The sequence below is a fragment of the Tinamus guttatus genome, unplaced genomic scaffold (genome assembly GCF_059628265.1).
Source record: "Tinamus guttatus ecotype Peru unplaced genomic scaffold, ASM5962826v1 Tinamus_guttatus_pri_ptg000489l, whole genome shotgun sequence".
Taxonomy (NCBI): domain Eukaryota; kingdom Metazoa; phylum Chordata; class Aves; order Tinamiformes; family Tinamidae; genus Tinamus; species Tinamus guttatus.
Genome location: NW_028289023.1, coordinates 2,344,809 through 2,363,553, shown reverse-complemented (window position 1 = coordinate 2,363,553; position 18,745 = coordinate 2,344,809). Strand labels below are relative to the sequence as shown.

Genomic DNA, 18,745 nt, shown 5'->3' with positions numbered 1-18,745 from the left:
TCTTTTAGTCTGCCTTACAGCTGGTCCTCCAGCTCCGGGTCAGCAAGGCCTTGCTCCTCACGGTGCTTTCCAGGTTGTAGTGCTGGAGTGAGCAGTTCTGCTGCAAGTGCCAGTCCTCCAGGCGCGGTGGCTTTAACTGGCCATAGACTTTCTGCTCTTCTCCGCTTGCTGCCTGCTCTCTGGAACAGAAATGAGTTTTCCCTTGATTGGTGTTGGAGATAGAGCTCTGTTCAGTTAATAGCTTGGAGGCTGTCTCATTAGAAGAGATTTGTTTCCCTTTAGCTACTTCCCAGTCTCCTGTATTTTTTTCTTTATAGCATTCCATTAAAATTAAAGCAAGAGGGTCATAAAGCAAACTGTGAGTCCCAAAATCAGCAATCTTGTGTCTGTCGCAGAGATTTTCACCAAGTCATCTGGGAACATGAGGCAGCCTCCCATTTCCATGCTCCGTGCGAGAGCCGAGACGCCCTCCTCACGCATGTCCCGGGGCTCCTTTGCTGCTTGCAAAATGCCTTGAGACGTCTCACTGAAATTTCCTGGGAGATTTGCGGTGCTACTTAGCATCTATTACACTATTTTTATATTCCTGAGAGCACTTCACCGAGTTGCTTTGGTTTAATCTTTTGGCAGGCTCACTTTCACAGTGGTTATCAATTAGTTTTCTCTGGAGCGATGAAATTATTGTGACTAGAATATAGAGGCACAATTCTCCCTTCCCCAACTTCTTTTTTTTCTTTCTTTCTTTTTTTTCTTTTTTCTTTTTTTTTTTTTTCCCCCTTTTGGCCTATGAAATGCTGTAATGTAACTCTTCTTCTGTTGCAGAACGAAGACACGGTTCAATGTGTAAACCTTCCCCTTCTCCAGCTTCTCCAGCCTGCAATTCCAGGACATCCCTAGTACAAATGAAACCGAAATCCTGTATCAGCGGCCATAACCCTGTCAGCAGCAACTCAAAGCCATTCAAAACGCCCAAAGACAATCTACTTACCTCCAGTAGCAAACAGCACACAGTCTTTCCTTCAAAAGTATCACGGGATAAACCATGGTGAGTACCAAAATAACAGATAGCCAAGCTGTTTGCTCTCAGTAAATAAAAAGTATCTCTGTATTTTCATGAGCATCGCAAAACTCTGTGTTTTCTTATTTTCTAAGCTTGCAGTTTAAGCCTCTAAATTTCCTAGGGGATGAAAATAGGATGTTTTTAGATTTTAAAAAATACTAGGAAGAGGAAGAAAGGCTGATGATTCACTTCATTAATGTTCCATCATATGTCTGCTTTTCTGAGATGTGTGTAAAAAGTTTATAGCAAGTGACCCAGTTTGTTATCTTGAAGGTCCATCTGACATGACAATATTGGCTTTTAAAACTGATGCATTTAAACAGCAGGGTAATTTTTGTAGCATTTATAATTATTGTCTCAGCTGATGTTCATGAAAACTTACTGACTGTAGTCGTTTATCTTCAAAGCCAGCTGCTGCTGGAGCTTATTCTGTGTTTTTATAATGTTTGATACTTTTTAAGAATACAGAAGAATGTTCTGTCTCCAAAAATCACTATGTAGTTGTTTTTAAAGTCTTGCATCATGTACTGTGGTGTATACATATCCAGGCTTTGAAACTGCTAGGCCCGTCCTCCTGTGATTATGGTAGTGTAGAACTGTAGAAGTGTAAATGAGAGCATAATCAGGTCACTATTTTATGCCTTAAACTGTTTTGTCTTTGGTTGTTTACAGGAATTATGCTTTGTGATTAGGTCACTAGCTTGGTGACTCAAGAGATTTGGGTTCAGTTCCTGGTTCTGCACAGGCTACTACTATGACTTAGTCTCTTTGGCCTCAGCTCTGTGTCTGTAGATGTAAGATAGTAGGACTTCATTTTTTGCTTTCCCTACATTTTATCTATTTATTGCGTAAGGATCTCTCTCTTTTAAAAGTAATACCTAGCAAAAGAAGATTGTGATTTTAGGTAGGGTTTCTGAATGCAGCTGCCTTAAAGAAGTAAATAATTAAACCAAACAATTCACCAATAAGGCAAAACATAAACTCACATTATGTTGAAATAATGGACCATGTTTTGTCTCTAAAACATTGTGCTCTACTGGCTGTGGTTTCAAAGAGAACAGCTTCTGCGCAGATGTAGAATTTACCTTGTATTGGGACAAACTTGATGAAAATCTACTTTTCCTATACATCTGAATCTGCCATATCTATAGGTATGATAAGAATTTTAGACAGTTATGAATTGTAATTGATGAAAATGGGAATTATTCTTTAACATGCGCATGCTTACAAGTGAGACTAGAACCTAATTAAGACACAACTGCTACATTTGCTCTAAGAAAACAACTCTCTTGACTGAACTTTTTGTGAGTGTTTGAGCAATTTCATACAAGAGATTTTTTAATTAAAAAGAAATTCAAAAATGACCTGAAAGTATTAACAATATTGACCTGTTTGCCATCTCAGCATTGCAAGCAGCAACCTTGGTATCTGCATTTCAGCCTACTGACTGAATTTCTCTAAAGAGCTCTGAAGATGCTCTAAAGAGCATCTCTCTTTTTGGCAACAGATGGCAATCTGTCGGTCAACAAAAGCCAAAAGGGGACGAGATAGTTGAGCATTTCCTTTTCCCCTTATTGAGAACATCCCAAATGTTTATTGATAGTAAAGGCATTGAGTATGTCAGCAGTTCTAGCTGTTAATTGCTGAAATCTTTTGGGTCTGTTGAGGGACAATACTGCGTTTTTTGTTTACCATTGGGAAAATAGAAGAACACAGATATTGTACTCTTCACATAACAAATCACTAACAATACAAAATTTGGAGATCAAGGAAATCAACTTTCAAAATTTAATATTAAGTGTCTTAGATCTGATGACCTTTTAAAAAATGAGTCTGATTGATTACAGGTTACAGCAGGCCAGCAATTGCTAGGAGTTTGTTCCTGTTCCATTAGTGAATTATTGTTTCTATTTAGAGCTCCAGAAAATAGACAATAGTTCTGATTTTCATATTCATAAATTTTATTTTTAAAGATAAGATTATAATCTGCCATTCAATTACTCTTATGAGCCATAGAATTTCACCTACTTTACTTTTAGAAAGAAATACTCCATTGACACAATATCTGTCTTGAGAAATGCATATATAATTCATCACATACCCAAGTAAGCCGAGATTTATCATCCTCAAAAGCTTCCAGTTATTCAAGGCTTTTGTTTTGTAGTCCCATTCACACACAGGTCACACAGGTTCTTCCAAGCTGTTACCAGATGACCACGAATGAGGAATTATGTCATCTGTAACGATGGCTTTCTTTGCTCAAATCACCATCTTAAGCACCGCCCAGTATCTCTTTCTCATTTTCATTTCCCCTAGAGTCTCAGAGCTCCTCCACGAGCGCTCTGAGTACTGAACCATCAGGTGGAGGAGACAGGGGTTATTTAATTTTCGTAGCTGCTGTTTCAGTACTTTTTTGCCGTCGTATGGAATGAAATATTACTCTGAACACATTATGCAAAATACCTACCAGTTCTGACTTTTTTTTTCTGTGTATCCATGCTGCTATTAGTATAGCAGTGCTCAGAGAAGGAGCAGAGCAGGAGCCCCATGGATGGGAATTTGGGTAGGAATTGTTGCTCCAAGAGCATTTGCTTCCCCGCACCACGTTTCCAAGGTGGTCTAAAGCTAGGGAGAAGTGCTAGAGGCAGCTCTTCCTGTGGGACCAGCTAAAGGAAATTTCCTTTACCTGCACGGTACAGAGGATTTGCCATTGCCTGCAAGAAACTCTGAAAGTGAAGGAAATGTCGTGGAAATTATAGCATTTTGACAACATGTATAGAAAGATTGCCAGTTTCCTAAATATAAACGAGACCACAAAGGTATTGCTATGGCTTAATCGCCTGATCATAATTAGTAATGTCATTTTTTAAAGGATTTTTTTTTAATAATCTCATGGATTTTATTTCTTTGTGATAGGAAAATACCATTATTTGCACTTCACTTGAGAAAGTGAAGCCAGCCAAGATGTAAGGGTATTCCTAAAGCAACGTGGAATTGAGAACAAAATGCGGCAGAGTTGATTCGGGCTAAATATTCTAACCACTCAACCACGGATACTTTGAGTTGCATTTTAGAGCCTCTGTAGGCAATTTCAGAAATGAAGAACAGTGCTTTAATTTTTTAAATATTTTGGGGTTTTTTTCGTATTAATTTGAAGAAAATGAAATTTAGAATTGAACACATGGCTGAGATTTTTAGAATGAATCCTGTTGTGGAGGACAACAAAAATGACAAAATCAGGTGGCTGCAAGGAAAAGTAATTTAATAAAGCCTTAAGACAGGAAAATACAGGTCCTAAGGAGACAGTCATTTATAAATAACCCCAGTATTGTGAGATACAGGCACTAGGATTCTTGGGAATAAAATGATGAGCAATGTCCTCCTCAGAAGTTTGTCAGGGATTCTGGTACAGGAGCTAATAAGCACTGTGTAAGCATAATACCATGAGAAAGAAAATAAAAGGACATTTATTATCTTATCTTGCATAACATGGTTAGCTGGATGACCCACTAAATTTTTCTTCCAATTGGTTACTGTCTCTCTCTGCAAAACTTCTAAGTTTCTCAGTTTCTAATGTTGATGCATTTGTGTGAAGACAATCATCTTACCTGAAGAAGTTAGAGTTTTTGAAGATTGTCATGATAGAACATTTCTGTAGCCATCAAGTGTATTTGCAGCCTTTATCTGCTTCTCTTCTAATGGATCCATACTGGATCTGGTCAGCAAACTGGGAAGAATATCCCAGGATCCGTATAACCAAGGACATGTGAAAAGTCAATTTGCTCCTTAATGATATTTACTAGTTCTTATATAAGTGTATGTCCACATTAACCCCCCTGTCACAATGACACTGTAAAAGCTCATATTCTTTATCCCCTGTGGCCACTAAACACTTGTCACTATTTTCCAGTATGTTTTTCCTTCTGATGACTGCTGAGATTGTTGAGGCTTTTTTTTCACATATAACCTTCCTTTTGTTGTAGGAAAATACAGCTTAAGTAAGTCAATATTCCAAAACATTCTAGATCCCTTTTTTTAGCTGCCTTGTCTTTGTTCTTCACTGTTTTGCTTTATCCTGGCTCCATCAGCAGATGTTAGCAGCAGCAATCTTGCATTTATTTCTGCGTTCGGATGAGGTGTCGGGGTTAGCAATGGTGCTTTAAATGCCCCACTAGGAAGCATCCTTACCGAGTCGTGAATATCTGAAAACTTGTTTTTAATTCCGTGTTTCACATTTGCTTTATGCTGTTTTTATTTGTATTTTATAGTGCCTTCTGAGTGCCTGGAACATTTTGACAGTTATCTTTGTCAGGCTAACTTGTATCCTCATCAGAAAGCGAAACCAGATTTTTGCTCAGATCAGCTTTCAGCACAACCATGTGAATGAATTGTTTCTGGGTTGGTTTTTATTCTCTGTGCCTGATTCCTTCCACGGCCTTGTTCAAGGTTTTGCAAGGGCTGGAACAGCAGCCCTTATCTAGTGTTCTGTAATCTGCCAAATATTCCAAGAGTCAATCAGAAATCTGCATGCTTACACCAAATATCTCCTGAGCTGCTTTAGAATTCATGGATATGTTATCCAGCTCTGCTTATGCGATTTTTTTTTTTTTAAGCTGGCAATTTACAATTGCAGAAGGAAACAAAAACGCATCTTTTACCAGACTGGAGTACGTTATCATGCTTCTGTCCTAGCATAAGAGAATTACTGAACATTTCTTGCTTATTTTTATTATCTTTCTTTATTTCTAATAACAGTTTTACTCTCCTTTAGGTACTGGCATTGTTAAGTTTTCTTTTGTTTGCAGTAAACTTAATTTTCCAGATTTTTCTTTTGACATGTTTTTGGTAATCTTCTGTACTCCGTACTCTGTACTTGTTTGTGCCCTTGCTCTTTTTTAGTTTGGTGTATATCGTTTTATTATTTGTTTCTTCTGTTATTTGCTGTCCTTATTAAACCTACATAGGCTTTCCTTGCAAAAAAAAATACTTCTTTCTTTTTTAATATAGGAGTTAGTTTCTTTTATTTTTCTAATGAACTTATAAAAGAAACCCTCAATTTTGACTCAACATAATCCTCAGTTTAGAAGAACTCTCTTCAACCATCAAATGTAAATATGAGCGCTTGCTATCTTTTTATTTTTTGTCCTTCTCAAATGTCACTGGTCTTACACAGCTTCCAATTTGCAGTCTATTTATCACTTCATCCTTATTTTAATTATGCCAAGGTAAAACTAGGGTTCCATAGTGAATACTGCTTTCAGCATTAATATCTAAACAACAAAAACAACAAAAGTTATCATCTGTAATCTGTAAAATCTCTAATTTACTGTAGAGTGTCTGCAGTGCTGTAGTATATGTGTTTTATAATACTAAAGTATATTTTTCTTTTCTTTTTCCTCTTTACATTGCCAAGAAAATTTTAATGAATAAGTATTCTTCTCCTGAGCTTTGCTTGCTGGTTTGTAACAAAATTAAACCAAACCGTTTCCTCCCATGGTGCAGTTCATTAGCACTGTGATCCAGGTCCAGATCCATGCTAGGGCTCAACTGGCTAAAACTACAGAACAGATCAACTGTTGACCATATGTTTAATATTAGCTGTGTTTTCTACAGGAATAGCTCGTACGCTTCACCCTTCCATCATGTGTTACTGCTTCGAATTGAGACACAGGTCTTATAAACTGAGAATGAAGATACATGCAGCTCTGTTTTTACATAGGAAAATGATTTGACCTACAGTTAAAAACTCTGTTTTCAGAAAATTTAGTTGTCGGGGAGTTTTTTAATCTTTTTTTTTAATCACCCCAAATTGTTATTATTTGTCTGTCATTTAACTGAACAAATTCAGAGTAGTCTTAAAAGTAGGAAAAAAAATCTTCTGTCACACCTTCATGTTTGCATTGTTATTAAAACAGTTTTGCAATCCTGTTTTTTGGTCAAGTTACACATTTGGTTACTTACTAGTCTGTGCAGTAGCTTATACTGTGCTCAGACCTGCTTCCTGATCAGTGCCTTCTGCACTTACGATACTGCAGGACGTGAAAGCTGTAGATGATTTAATTCCACCTACAGATTAGGTCCTGATGCATAAATCTTTCGTTTTCTTGGCATATTGTTTTTATAATAGTTCCTGCTTTTTGCTCTGTTAGCATGGGATATAAAGAGCAAACAAATGCAACCTTGCAGTACAGGAGAGTCTGCCCCTGCCCTTTCCATTCAGCTGCTTTGGAGAATTTTTTTAGCATGCCACGAAGATCAGACCGTGAGTTTCTTTGGATACTTCCTCCCATGTTTCTGAAGGATCTCCTATGGAGAAAGCCCTGTCAGAGTTATGATCTTTTTCTCCTAGCAGAAATTCCATAGAGAACACAGAGAAGGCCCAAATCTTTCCATCTTTCAGGCTCAAAAGACTGAGTTGAGGTGGGATTTGCGACTGGGAGGGACGCCCCAAACAGCACAAACAGGCAACTGCTGCCATCTGGGCGAGCTGGCAAGTGGGGTTTCTGTCCAGTTTTCCTGCCTTTAGACCTGGGATTAAAATCACAGAGGTTAAAATTATGAAGGAGCTTTGCAATTGAGAAGGAAAAGGCTGTTAACACATTTATGCTTCTAGATGAGGATTTTGTTTCATCTTGTAAACGTCACTATTGCATTTATATTTAAGGCAATTTGCAGTTCTCCTTTCTACTTGGTGTGGAATGATACCCTCAAAATTGCAGCTTTTGCATGCTCAGTGTGTAAATCTGCTTGCAAGGCAATTAGTCAAGTGTCTGGCAAAGGCGGCTGCGCAGACAGTGTATGGGGAGCCCTGGAATAAGTGACATGTTTCTGTTAGCAGCCTCCAGTGAAACCCAGGCTTAAAGCTCCAGGCATCTGGATCTCTAAATTTATATCTTAAATTAATTTTTTCTCACTGGGTTTGCATCAGTCAGGAGGGGTAAATACAATTTTACTTGATAGGCACAAGACATCTGCTTTTAGAGTTATGCACAGGTAAAAAGCAGCTGCAGTTATTGCACATTTACTCATTTAGGTATGAGCCAGTAATAGCAAAAAATGATATCAAGTACTTTTAGTATTTTAGTATAATATTTAGTATTTAATCCCAAGATGATATCTCACTCGCATCAAAAGGGTTTTCTATTTGTGGAAGGGAGTTAAGAAGCTGTAAATCTGTGGTACAGAAAAAATACAACCTGAAGATTTTTCTTTGGTTTTGCAGTGTTCCTGTTCCAGTAGTCAGTCTAGAGAAAATTCCTAACCTAGTGAAGGCAGATGGTGCCAATGTCAAAATGAATTCTGCAACCACTACCACCATCACCTCCTCCTCAGCCTCTTCATCCACCATACCTGCTCCAACTTTGGTTAAATCTGGTTTGACATCTAAATCAGTGCCACCATCACCAGAAAAGATTCTGAACGGCAAAGGAATCATAGCTCCATCAATAGACAAGAAACACCAAAATGGCACTAAAAGCAGTAACAAGCCTTACAAAAGACTTTCAGGTGAGTGATGTTTTGAGGTAGTTCATCATTCTTCATTATTGTTTCTACAGCTTAGAAACAGTGTACTAATAAAATGCTATAGGTTGGGTTTGTTTCGGTTCTTTAATGTGGGATGCTATTCTGTATATGTGAATAAAGAGCTTTCAAACTCCCATTTGTAAAATATTTCCAAATTACACATTCTATTAGCTTTAAATCAGGGAGTGTGATGCATTTCTCAGATGGCCAACATGCTCTATGTAAAATTTTGAGGGAATAAATTCAATAAAACAAAGGCAGGTAGCCTCCTCATTTTAACTGATTAGATAATTTGAATCTATTTACAGTAGACAGGAAAATTCCTAAGTTGAGTGATGATCCTGGAATTCCTAGTACAGTAATGATCAAGTTGAGAAGTTGAGCTTTAGGACATTGTTGTAACATTTAGAGACAGTTCCACTGCAAAATGTAATTTCCACCACTTGAAATATTCATGCCCATTTTGTGTCTCATCAGTCTTTCACATTAAATGTTGGGCCTGTACTAAACATTTTCTAAATGTAAGTGTTAACTGCCTTGTGAAGAAATACAGAGGCTAATCTTGCTCTCTGAAAATAGCAAATAAATTTGCATTGCTGCATCTTTAAAAGGGATGAGACTCGAGAGTGTGCGTCGCTTGGAGATTTCCATTTGTAACAAGGCAATTTTCATTCTAATAAGAGAAGGAATGAAATATTGGTTCTAATAACAGCAAGGCAATTGTCTTTTGTTCTAAGATGACATCATTCACCAAATCATAATTTCATTCTTTATTTTTTTTTTTTTAACAATGTTCATTTTGCTTGTAAATCCTGAGAAATTCTAGGAAAATAGGGGAAATCTTGCAGGTCATAAAACTATCTCTGCTCCACTTCATACATGAGCAAAGTAAGAAATCTTTGGAGTTGGGATCTCATTCTTTCTCAGGAGCAGCAGGATGGAGGCAGCAGTGTAGGATGCAGGAATGCCCTGGAAAGCCTCGGGCAGGTGGGGACGTGGCAGGAGCACTGGCTGGGAAGGGGCTGTTGCCTCCTCTTCTGCAGGAAAAGTTCCTTCTTATTTCCTCTATGTTGTCTCCCATGCCAAGAGTTGGGCAGCGAGGAGGGAATTTGCCCCCACAGCTGAAAAGATATTTTTGTCCTCAATGAGAGGCAAGAAAGCATTTTGAGGTGGCGGGCTTTTTCTTTGTTTTTTAAAGCAAAAGTAACCGAATGGAGTTTGCCGCTTCCGAAGCCAGGCAGGGGCTGTTGAGCCCCCCGCGTGCCCGGAAGGGCTGATCCCGCCTCGGGGAGCGCGGGCCGCAGCGCTCGTCTGCCTCACACGGAGTTAGTTCACGTGGTTTTCTAGGTGCCCCCTAGCTGTGAACCAAGCCCGAGTTTCACAAGGCGATAATAAGAGTGTGTCCTGTTTTCTTTACTGAATACCGGTTGGTCTGTGAGGGTTTTACTTCATTATTTCCAGCTTGGCAGACAGCTCTGCGGCGCTGCCGCCGCCGCCGGGCTCCACGCGTGAGGGCTCTGGGCGGCGGCGACGGGGCCACCACCTGAAGGGGAAGCGGCCACTGCAGGGGCCTCCTCCTCAGCTGTCTACAGGTGGCTCATAGGAAACCAAGCAGCTGCTCCTGACAGAACTACACAGAGCTAAAAAATATTAAGGAGAAGTAATTAATTTGGCTTTTATTCCTTAATTATCATCTACTGAGATCCAGTTTGTTAGTCTAATGAGTAACTATCTATAGTGTATTTTACAGTTAATTTAAAATACTGCTTTCTTCTAAGCAAATCTTTCCTTTAATGTTATGAAGCTTTTTTAATTTTTTAATTTAATCATCAGTTATGAAGGGTTTTTTGAGCAGTTAAGACTGACACTTGTCCTCAAGCCCTGTACTCCCTGTAGCGATGCAGGTGACACCTGGGCTGAGTTTGTACAAGGGCCCCCTGAGCCGTGCTCATAAAGGAGAGCTGGTTCTTTGGGGCCCAGGTTGGTTTCGTTCCATGGGGGTAACGCCCCGTCCTTAGTCTCGCTGTGAACTGTCAACTCCTGTCTCCTTTAGGCCCGGGGGAGTTTCCCTGGTGGAAACTTCCAAATAAGCTGCAGCTCTGCGTGGGGCTGTTTCGAGTACTCCGTTGGATATTAGTTCACTTCGAGATGGTTATCAAGCCCACAAAATGGACTTTTTTAAGCTTTTCTTCTCATCAGATGTAGAATCCATTAAAGCTGGCTTCTGCTGCCTCACGTAGTGACCCACCTATGCCAGAGGTTAATGCTGATGCGAGCAACAGAACTTCTGAAACCACCATAGGTTAATGGTCTGTGGTGGTGTCAGTGGGATGGATGCCTGTCAGTCACTCTGCATAACTGTACAAAGGCTGAGATAAAGATTTTGGAAGGTCAAGGAGATTAAATTTACAGTATAGCTAAAATAACTATATGTTTCACAAAAAACAAAGAATGAGAAAGCAGCTGGAAATTTAAAGTCCCCTTCAGCTCTCAGCTGTGGAACTGCACAGCTGTTAATTTTTGAGCTTGGTAATAGCTCTGGATGGTTCACATCATTTTTCTTTCCTTCTTAGCAACCTCTGTCTGCCCTGATCCCATTCTCCTGAGTGTGGCTCAAGCCCAGAGCTTTCCTTGCTGAGAGCTGCTGGCTGTTTGGGGGTGAATGAACCCCGCTCCTTCCAGGAGAGCTGCTGCGCGTGAACCAGCTCATGGAGCCCCAAAACACAGCACACAGAACCTGGCACGAGTGCATCAGGGTACCCAGGCAGCAAATGGCACACAGGAATTTTAGACAGTTGACTTTTGACCCAATGTTTCTTTAGAGGCAGGAGTGCTGCTTGGCTCCAAGCACAGAGATGATGAGGTGGGATCTGACTGGAGAAGCAGCATTCCCAAGCTGTGCCTCCACACCAGGGCCTGCGAGGCTCCCACTAGGGACTGCCTGATAAAAAGGTAGTGAGAAGGTGCACTTGGCTGCCAGTAAGGAGGCAGGGATCCCTGTTAATGTGCTGCCCACATGCGTGTCTCCAGCTGACATCCATTAGGTCTTTGTGACCCCCAGAAAGTCCCCAGCAGCTCCAGCCAGAAGTGCCTTCCTATTTGCTTAGTATTTCTTTCAGAGAGATCATGTTATTTTGTTCTGTCAATGGCAGAGGCTTCCACTTTTTGGACTACAATTCATTACTTTGATTTTTGCCTCTATATGGCCTCTTAAACAACTGACTTTCCACGAATCGTCCATGAAAGCCTTGCCCCGTGAGGCCACTCTTCCCAGACGTTCCCAGAGGGAACATTCTGATTTGTGAAATACGTTTCCCTATTGGTGCCGAAGATCCCCAGTTTGCTGAGCTTTGGAACATGTCTCAAGGCCTTCCCAGCACCCTCATGATTGTTTTTTATTATTATTAATCATTTTATTTTATTCAAATGCACATTTATGAGTCCATCTAATCCATTCAGCTTGTTTTTCAATGTGTATTGAAAGAATTTAGGCAGATGATTCAAGAAGCTGTGATAGGCACATTATATACTCAAAAATTCCTTAGCTCATGAGCATACATTTTCATCTGTTATATAAATATATGTATATTTATATATATACATAATTTAAATCATATATGGATACATTTTTGTTCCTGCTGTGCTGTAAAAGTCACAGCAACTACTGCTACTTGTGCCAGCTTTCAGTCCCATCTGGATTTCACCAAAACGCATACAACCAACTCCTCCTCCAAGATCACTTTTTGGTGCATCGCCGCTGCTAGGCCAGTAACATAAGCATTTATTTAATGTTGGTTTTACCATTTTTACATCCAGATAGCACTATATGCATAACTACTAGCAATGTAGATATCTGGAAGATGGGGGTTGTCTAACATAGAGTACCTGGCATCCTGTTTCTTCTTCTAAATGATTCTCCTTACTGTAAGGCTGTCCCAACACATTAGCGTTGCTGTAAATTGCTCTATCCATCATGGCACTGATTTTTTGCTTGTGAAGTTTTTAGATTAAAAATTGTGTTTAAGTAAAAGCAGTCATTATAAATAAAAGTGTTTATTTTGTCTAAATGCAACACTGCTGTCTAATTAAAATAGAATTCATCAAATAGTTTTTATTCCACTGTAGAATTAAAATGAATCAGTCCTGCCAGTGACTTGCATGATGTTGAAGTATATATGAAGGTAGCGGTAGATTTTTATGTGGCATGAACTAAAAAGCACAAGTCCATATTTTTGTTTCAGTTGTGTAGTACAAAACTTAATATTTCATTAAACCTAGTCAGAAGGAGATGGTGCTATATGTGCAGTAAAAATCTTAAAATATTTATTAATGACTTAAATATGCAAATATACCACATAAAATATTAAGTAGAGTTCTAATGTCATTAATGGTTAGAGCTGACTTAATTATCTTCTTTTCAAAATTGTTCTAAACCTCCAGCTCAGAGCCCACAGTGCAAACTAACAAACATATTTTTATAGTTAATGAAAAAAAAGAGATTTAAGGTTTTTCTTTCCTGATATCACTAGTAATCTTTTATTTACCTTTTCAAGTAATCTTTTATTTACCTTTTCAGACACCATGGATTGGTTTTTCAGAGTATGAATGTTTCAGAGACAAAATGTTAGACATGTGTTGTGTGTTTTCTGTGGGTATGTGGGTATCTTAAGTCAGACAGCCAGACTCAGAGGCTGGATTTGCAAAGGCTCCTCAGGGAGCCGCCAGCGTTAGAGAGGGCATTGAACCCAGAGGTGCCCCTATGGCCTGCCTTTGCAGCACTCTCTAGAGCAGCCTTTTTCCTATGAAGCCTGTGCCTGAAATCCTGCCTCAATAGTATGAAACATGCAAGGACAAAAGAAATGTTGTATTAGTGACTTGCACGGCACTATTGCAGGGTGCTGGTGATGGGAATAGTTTTTCAAGGTGGGCCTGATTGAATCAGATACTATCAGGCCAAACTTAGGCTGTGGATAAAATTTCTGAAATGTTTTTTTCCCTCCCCCTTTTCTTTCCCTTCCTCAAACAGAAAGAGAGTTTGACCCAAATAAACACTGTGGAGTACTGGATCCTGAAACAAAGAAACCTTGCACAAGATCGCTCACCTGCAAGGTATTTTTCTTAGAAGATAAAATATCAGATGCTTTGTTATAGTTTAAATCCCACCACAGTAGTTTGCGAGGTCATACCTGCTCCTGTCTTACAGACAATGGGTATGGTATTCAGACGCTGTCCTCAGGTAATTCTTTTGAGTAATTCTGTTTCTTTGAATGAATCAGAGCATCTGCATTATTCCACTGATATTTTTAAAAAGATGTTTTCCTTTCTTATCATTTTGTTATGCAAAAGGCATTAATGTTTCATGTAGAAGCACAAGTGTTATTTTAAATGCTCCTTTTTGGTTCATGTGTACAGCAGTTTTGAAATATAGTCAATTTTCAGTTAAAATGAGCAATGTTTTCCTATAAGAAACTACTTGCAGGCTGCCCTTGTGAAAATAATGTGTCATGTCAAAAAGCAGCAATAAGACATTTATAATGAACATTTGTATGTGTATGTGTTGCCTGTCAGTAGAGATGATCAGATGCATTTGGTTCAATGTGTATTCACATTTTCAATGTAATCAAATCAATTTTTCATTGTAAGCTAAGAGCTACAATGATTTCACTTCTAAATATTCTATTTTAAAATGATTGGAATAGCATTTGCTGTTTTAGAAAAGGTAAGTCAGTAGTATCTGTTATGAAGATAGTTGCAGAATAGTTTTAGCACTGAAGTTGGCATTTCTCATGAATGATTTCATAAATTATCAAAAATAATGTGGAATGACAGCCTTATTTCCATAACTGTGGCTAAAGTTGTTTCAAGTAGGTTTCTGTCTTTTAGAGTTGTGGTGTATCAGAAGTATAGAGGACTCGTAAACAATATCATGCACACACAAATGCTTTTTAACCACCCTATTTTTAGACTCATTCACTTAACCATCGACGAGCAGTTCCAGGCCGTAAAAAACAGTTTGACATCCTTCTAGCTGAACACAAAGCTCGATCCAGGGAAAAAGAAGTTGCAAAAGACAAAGAGCATCCACCTTCTGTAAGGGAAAGCTATCAGAGCCAGCCCACACCAGCACAGGACTCTCTGTCAGGATCATCAGTGAACTCTGGGCAAGAATCTAAAGTAACATCTCCTGCAAAGTCTAGACCACCAAATTCTGTACTCCCCAGGTGAGCAATTCTTCGGGGTGAGCTGTTGTGTTCTGCACTGCTGTAGCAAGTGTCCTAGTCCTCTTACAGCTTATGCAATATACATCATGTATTTCTTTTGTGCTGTTGAATGATAAAATATATTAAAGTAGGGATTTCTCTCAGCAGTAGAAAATATAAAAGACACTTACGATAACATAAATCTCTCCAAAGTAGCCTGTGGTGTGACTGGAGATGGGGTAAGTAGCGATGCCATCCTCCATTCTGAATGTCAGATGGGCTGGATGTTTTGGATGAAGTGCTTGGTAATAGTTAGGAACATTTGTATTCAAATCATTCTGACATGGTTTGGAATAGGGGTCTGTTTACATGGAGCAGGACAGGGATTGAGGGGAGGGAGCTAAATTCAGCACATTTAAATAGGTCTTTCATCTGCAGGTACTTCACCAGTAGTATCAGTAGAACGACTTGTGAAGAAAGGTATAGTGTAGTGTAATTTAGTGCCATTGATGATACAAGCATCTAGTTCTTAAAATTGTTGTTTTGAAACTGCCTGGAGTGTATCTTTCTTCATTTAGAAGATTCAGAAGACTTCAGAAAGACAGTCCAAACTTCTGAAGACATTAGTGAAAGTTTTTCACCTTTAGAAGAACTACTATAGGTTACTGGATCAGCTCAGTTTTAATTATCTTCTGATAAACTTCCTGTGTTTTCTTCTGTCCTAGTTTTGGCTAACTGAGCTAGTTGGGTGTGTTCAGATTTATTTTGTTTCCTATTTCTTTTCTTTCCAGAAGACTTGGTCAGGATCGGGTGCCTCTTTGAGGGCATTTGTGCAAAGATATTGTCCCTGTCTCTAAGAGGGATTTGCTCTATTTGCTATCTGGGATCTTACAGAGCCATTTCCAGTGTTTTCAGTGTATTCATCAAGTCATAATGAAGTTGTAGTCATAACATGATGAAGATGGGTCTTGCAAGCCTTGGAGTGATGGGCAGTAAAACAATGCACATAGCTAAATCAGAGAGAAGTCTGTATAATTCTCATTAAAAGAATGGCCTTATGTGGCCCTTATGTAGAAGGGAGCAGAGGGACTGGCAGATGTTTCTGGCAGGTGCTGCAGTCAAAGAAACAAAACTTGCATGTGGTTCAGTGAGAGCCAGCTGAGAACTCCCCCAAGGAGGTGGAATGGTAGGCAAGGAAGACGATTTAGACTGAGCTTTAGACAAAGGTATGTGAAAAGAGTGGTGTATGTACATCACTAGGAGGATATACATAGGAGGAGATGCTCCCAGCTGCTTTAGTTACTAAGCTAGCTGTAGAGCAAGCAAGCTAAACACTCCTGCTGTATTTACTGTGCTGGTATCAGTAGAACTCTTGGATTAAATTTTCATAGCAGGGCTTTTGGATTGTTACCAAGTAGCATAGCAATGGTGCTCTGTAAACGGGTTTTCACATCTAATTTTTGTTTGTATTTTTAATATACTTTGCCTTTGTGAAGATCTTTTGCTCAGCTTTATTGCAAATTTCAAATGTAATTTCACGCAATACAAATGTGTTTTCATTAACTTGATGATAATGACATCTTTCTGATAAGACCATACACCAGGTACTCCGTGTCTTTTACTTCCTTCTGTGCATGTTCTTTTCTTGCATAATTTACTTTGAAGCTTTACGGAGCCTTTTGAACACTGATGTTTTAAATCTATTTTCTCCTTGTAGACCGTCATCTGCAAATAGCATAAACAGCAACAGTTCTTCAAACCACAGTGGGTGTGCACCAGAACTGCCTCTGCCTTCCGTGGGAGGAGATCTAACAAGCAGATTATCCAGTGATGAAGGAGAAGGGGATGGAGCTGAAGAATCTGAGAAATTAGACTGTCATTTTTCTGGACACCATCCCAGGCCTCTTGGGGTATGTGTCCGTCTCTGGCACGCCTGGCTGTTATTCTTGTGTGATTAGGGAGGGGAGAAAAAAGATGTAATTTGGTAAAAATGTACGGAATGAGGACCCTATGTCCCAAAAAACGTGCTCTGAAGAGGACAGCTACATTTGAGAGGAGACAGTGGTATCAATTGGGTAAGATAAGAGCATAAGACTGGCCAGTGCACACGACCTTTCCAGGTTTCAGGACATGATGAGAAGCAGAACGTAAAAAGAAGCTGCAGTTTTACGCTTTTGTCTTAGTAGGCTGTAAATCAGGCATAATCCTGCCAAACTGAGAAGAGTTGCGTTGCTTTTATAAATGAAAAGATAATCTGTAATTGTTGTCTCCATTCTTACAAAATTAACCGCTGTGATTGGTTGTAGCTCTGAAAATCATACGGCAGCAAAGTGTTACTACAGTGCTTTGTTCCTCATTTCTGTAGTTTGCCTTGAGGCAGTGATTAAGTGTCATTTATGTAAGTGTACGTGAGTAGAGAAGCTATTGCTTCATTCACGTAGAAGCGGAGCGTGCAGGGCACAGCTCAGCCCATCTGCTCTGGAAGTGCCGTCAGTGCCTGCCTCTCCGGCAGCTGTTTTGTCTTTGCCCGTGTTAGTAACAAATTTTATTGTAAGAAGCGAGGCAGCCATATGGCTTTTTATCTGCAGCGTGTATTTGTTTACATAGTGCAATCCAAGAAGTAATGGGAGAACTATTGAACTTTTGAGCAGGCAGTTCTCAGACGGATCAAGGAGGCTGGTTAGTGAGTGCTTCAGCTGTGCTCGCTGTGAGATGTGCACAGTAAAATTAAGTGCTGTGATAACTGTAGCTTTATCTGCCTGTGCTGGAGTGAAGGAGAATGTGTGAAGGAGGTGAGTGAAGGAGAAAGGTAGGATGCGCCAAAAAAGTGAGAGATTAACAGAAATGACTATGAGGTGAAATTGCCTATAGGGCTCTTATTCAGAAGATGATAATTCTTGTTAATCCATATAATAAAATGATGCCCAGTAGCCTCCTGCTTCTCTGCTAGTTTGGTATTCCCTTTATATTGCATCTTTGTTGGTCTTTGCTCATATCTACAATGCATGATTGGCCTGGGGAGCTTTTTGGCCTGCTCCTTCTTTATGAATTAAATACTCAAGGCTCACTGCACATGTGCCCACCCAATTTAAAGGATGATCCAAATGCATCCAGTTCTTGCATAGGCCAATCAGGTTTGGCTGTCACTCCCACGTGCCATTTTGCTTTAGGATCCTAGCATTCTTGCAGGGCCATCCCACAGCTTCATCTGTTCTTTGCAATCTCAGTTAGCATTTCTGCATCGAAACCAATTACGGACAGTGCAAGTGCTTCTAGTCCGTGTTCGTGTTCATGGGCAGTCAGAAAAGACTCCAACCTAGTTTAATATGAAATCTAGCAAGTCAGTGTAAAGTGGCCTAGGGGCTTTTCTTAGTTATTTCCTCTTCCCAGCAAGGTGGTGATGATCCACAGTGAAAGAGCCAGAGCTTCTTAGAGAGTCCCTCTCAGTGGCAACTGGCCCATTTGACTGCAGAGCGAGGTTAGTTTTTCGACTAGGTGCTGGTTTGAATGAGCCTTGTTTAACCTTGGCTGGAGAGCAGCATAAGCTGCCGCTGCTTTCCTGCCTCAGCAGCTGCTCCTCTCAGCCGGGTTTGTTTGGCTTTGCCCTGCAAGCTGCGGAGCCGTCCTGAGAACGTGACGGTTTCCAGCAGGGCTCTGTCCCTGCCCACACGGGCGTTGCAGCAGCGCCCTGCCTAATGTGCGGGCAGCAAGGAGGACCTGAAGGAAAGGGTAGATCCCCCCTCAAATACCTTTGCATTGTGGTTTGCAGTTAATTCAGAAAGTTCTGCAGAGGAAACGCTGCAGATACTCTCGAGCTTTGCAGAGTTTTCAAAGTGTTTGTCCTCTGGTTGGCTTCTCATACGTTGTGAAGTACCAGGTGCCCTTTTGTAGGGGTGATGACTGTTTCCTTCGCTGAAATATCACTAGTTTGTTTATTTATGAATAATCCCACTGAGTCTTT

At 39.9% G+C, this 18,745-nt stretch overlaps 1 protein-coding gene across 6 annotated transcripts in view; it reads left to right on the top strand.

Moving 5' to 3' along the window:
* Window positions 1–18,745, top strand: part of ATXN7L1 (ataxin 7 like 1) — a 99,711-nt gene that overhangs the window by 67,862 nt on the left and 13,104 nt on the right. For all 6 annotated transcript variants that reach the window (XM_088533203.1, XM_088533199.1, XM_088533198.1 and 3 more), the window contains 5 exons: window positions 823–1,045; window positions 8,283–8,566; window positions 13,611–13,693; window positions 14,549–14,805; window positions 16,502–16,694. In XM_088533203.1, the coding sequence (XP_088389329.1) occupies window positions 823–1,045; window positions 8,283–8,566; window positions 13,611–13,693; window positions 14,549–14,805; window positions 16,502–16,694 (1,040 nt within the window). The remainder of the gene's footprint in view (window positions 1–822; window positions 1,046–8,282; window positions 8,567–13,610; window positions 13,694–14,548; window positions 14,806–16,501; window positions 16,695–18,745) is intronic.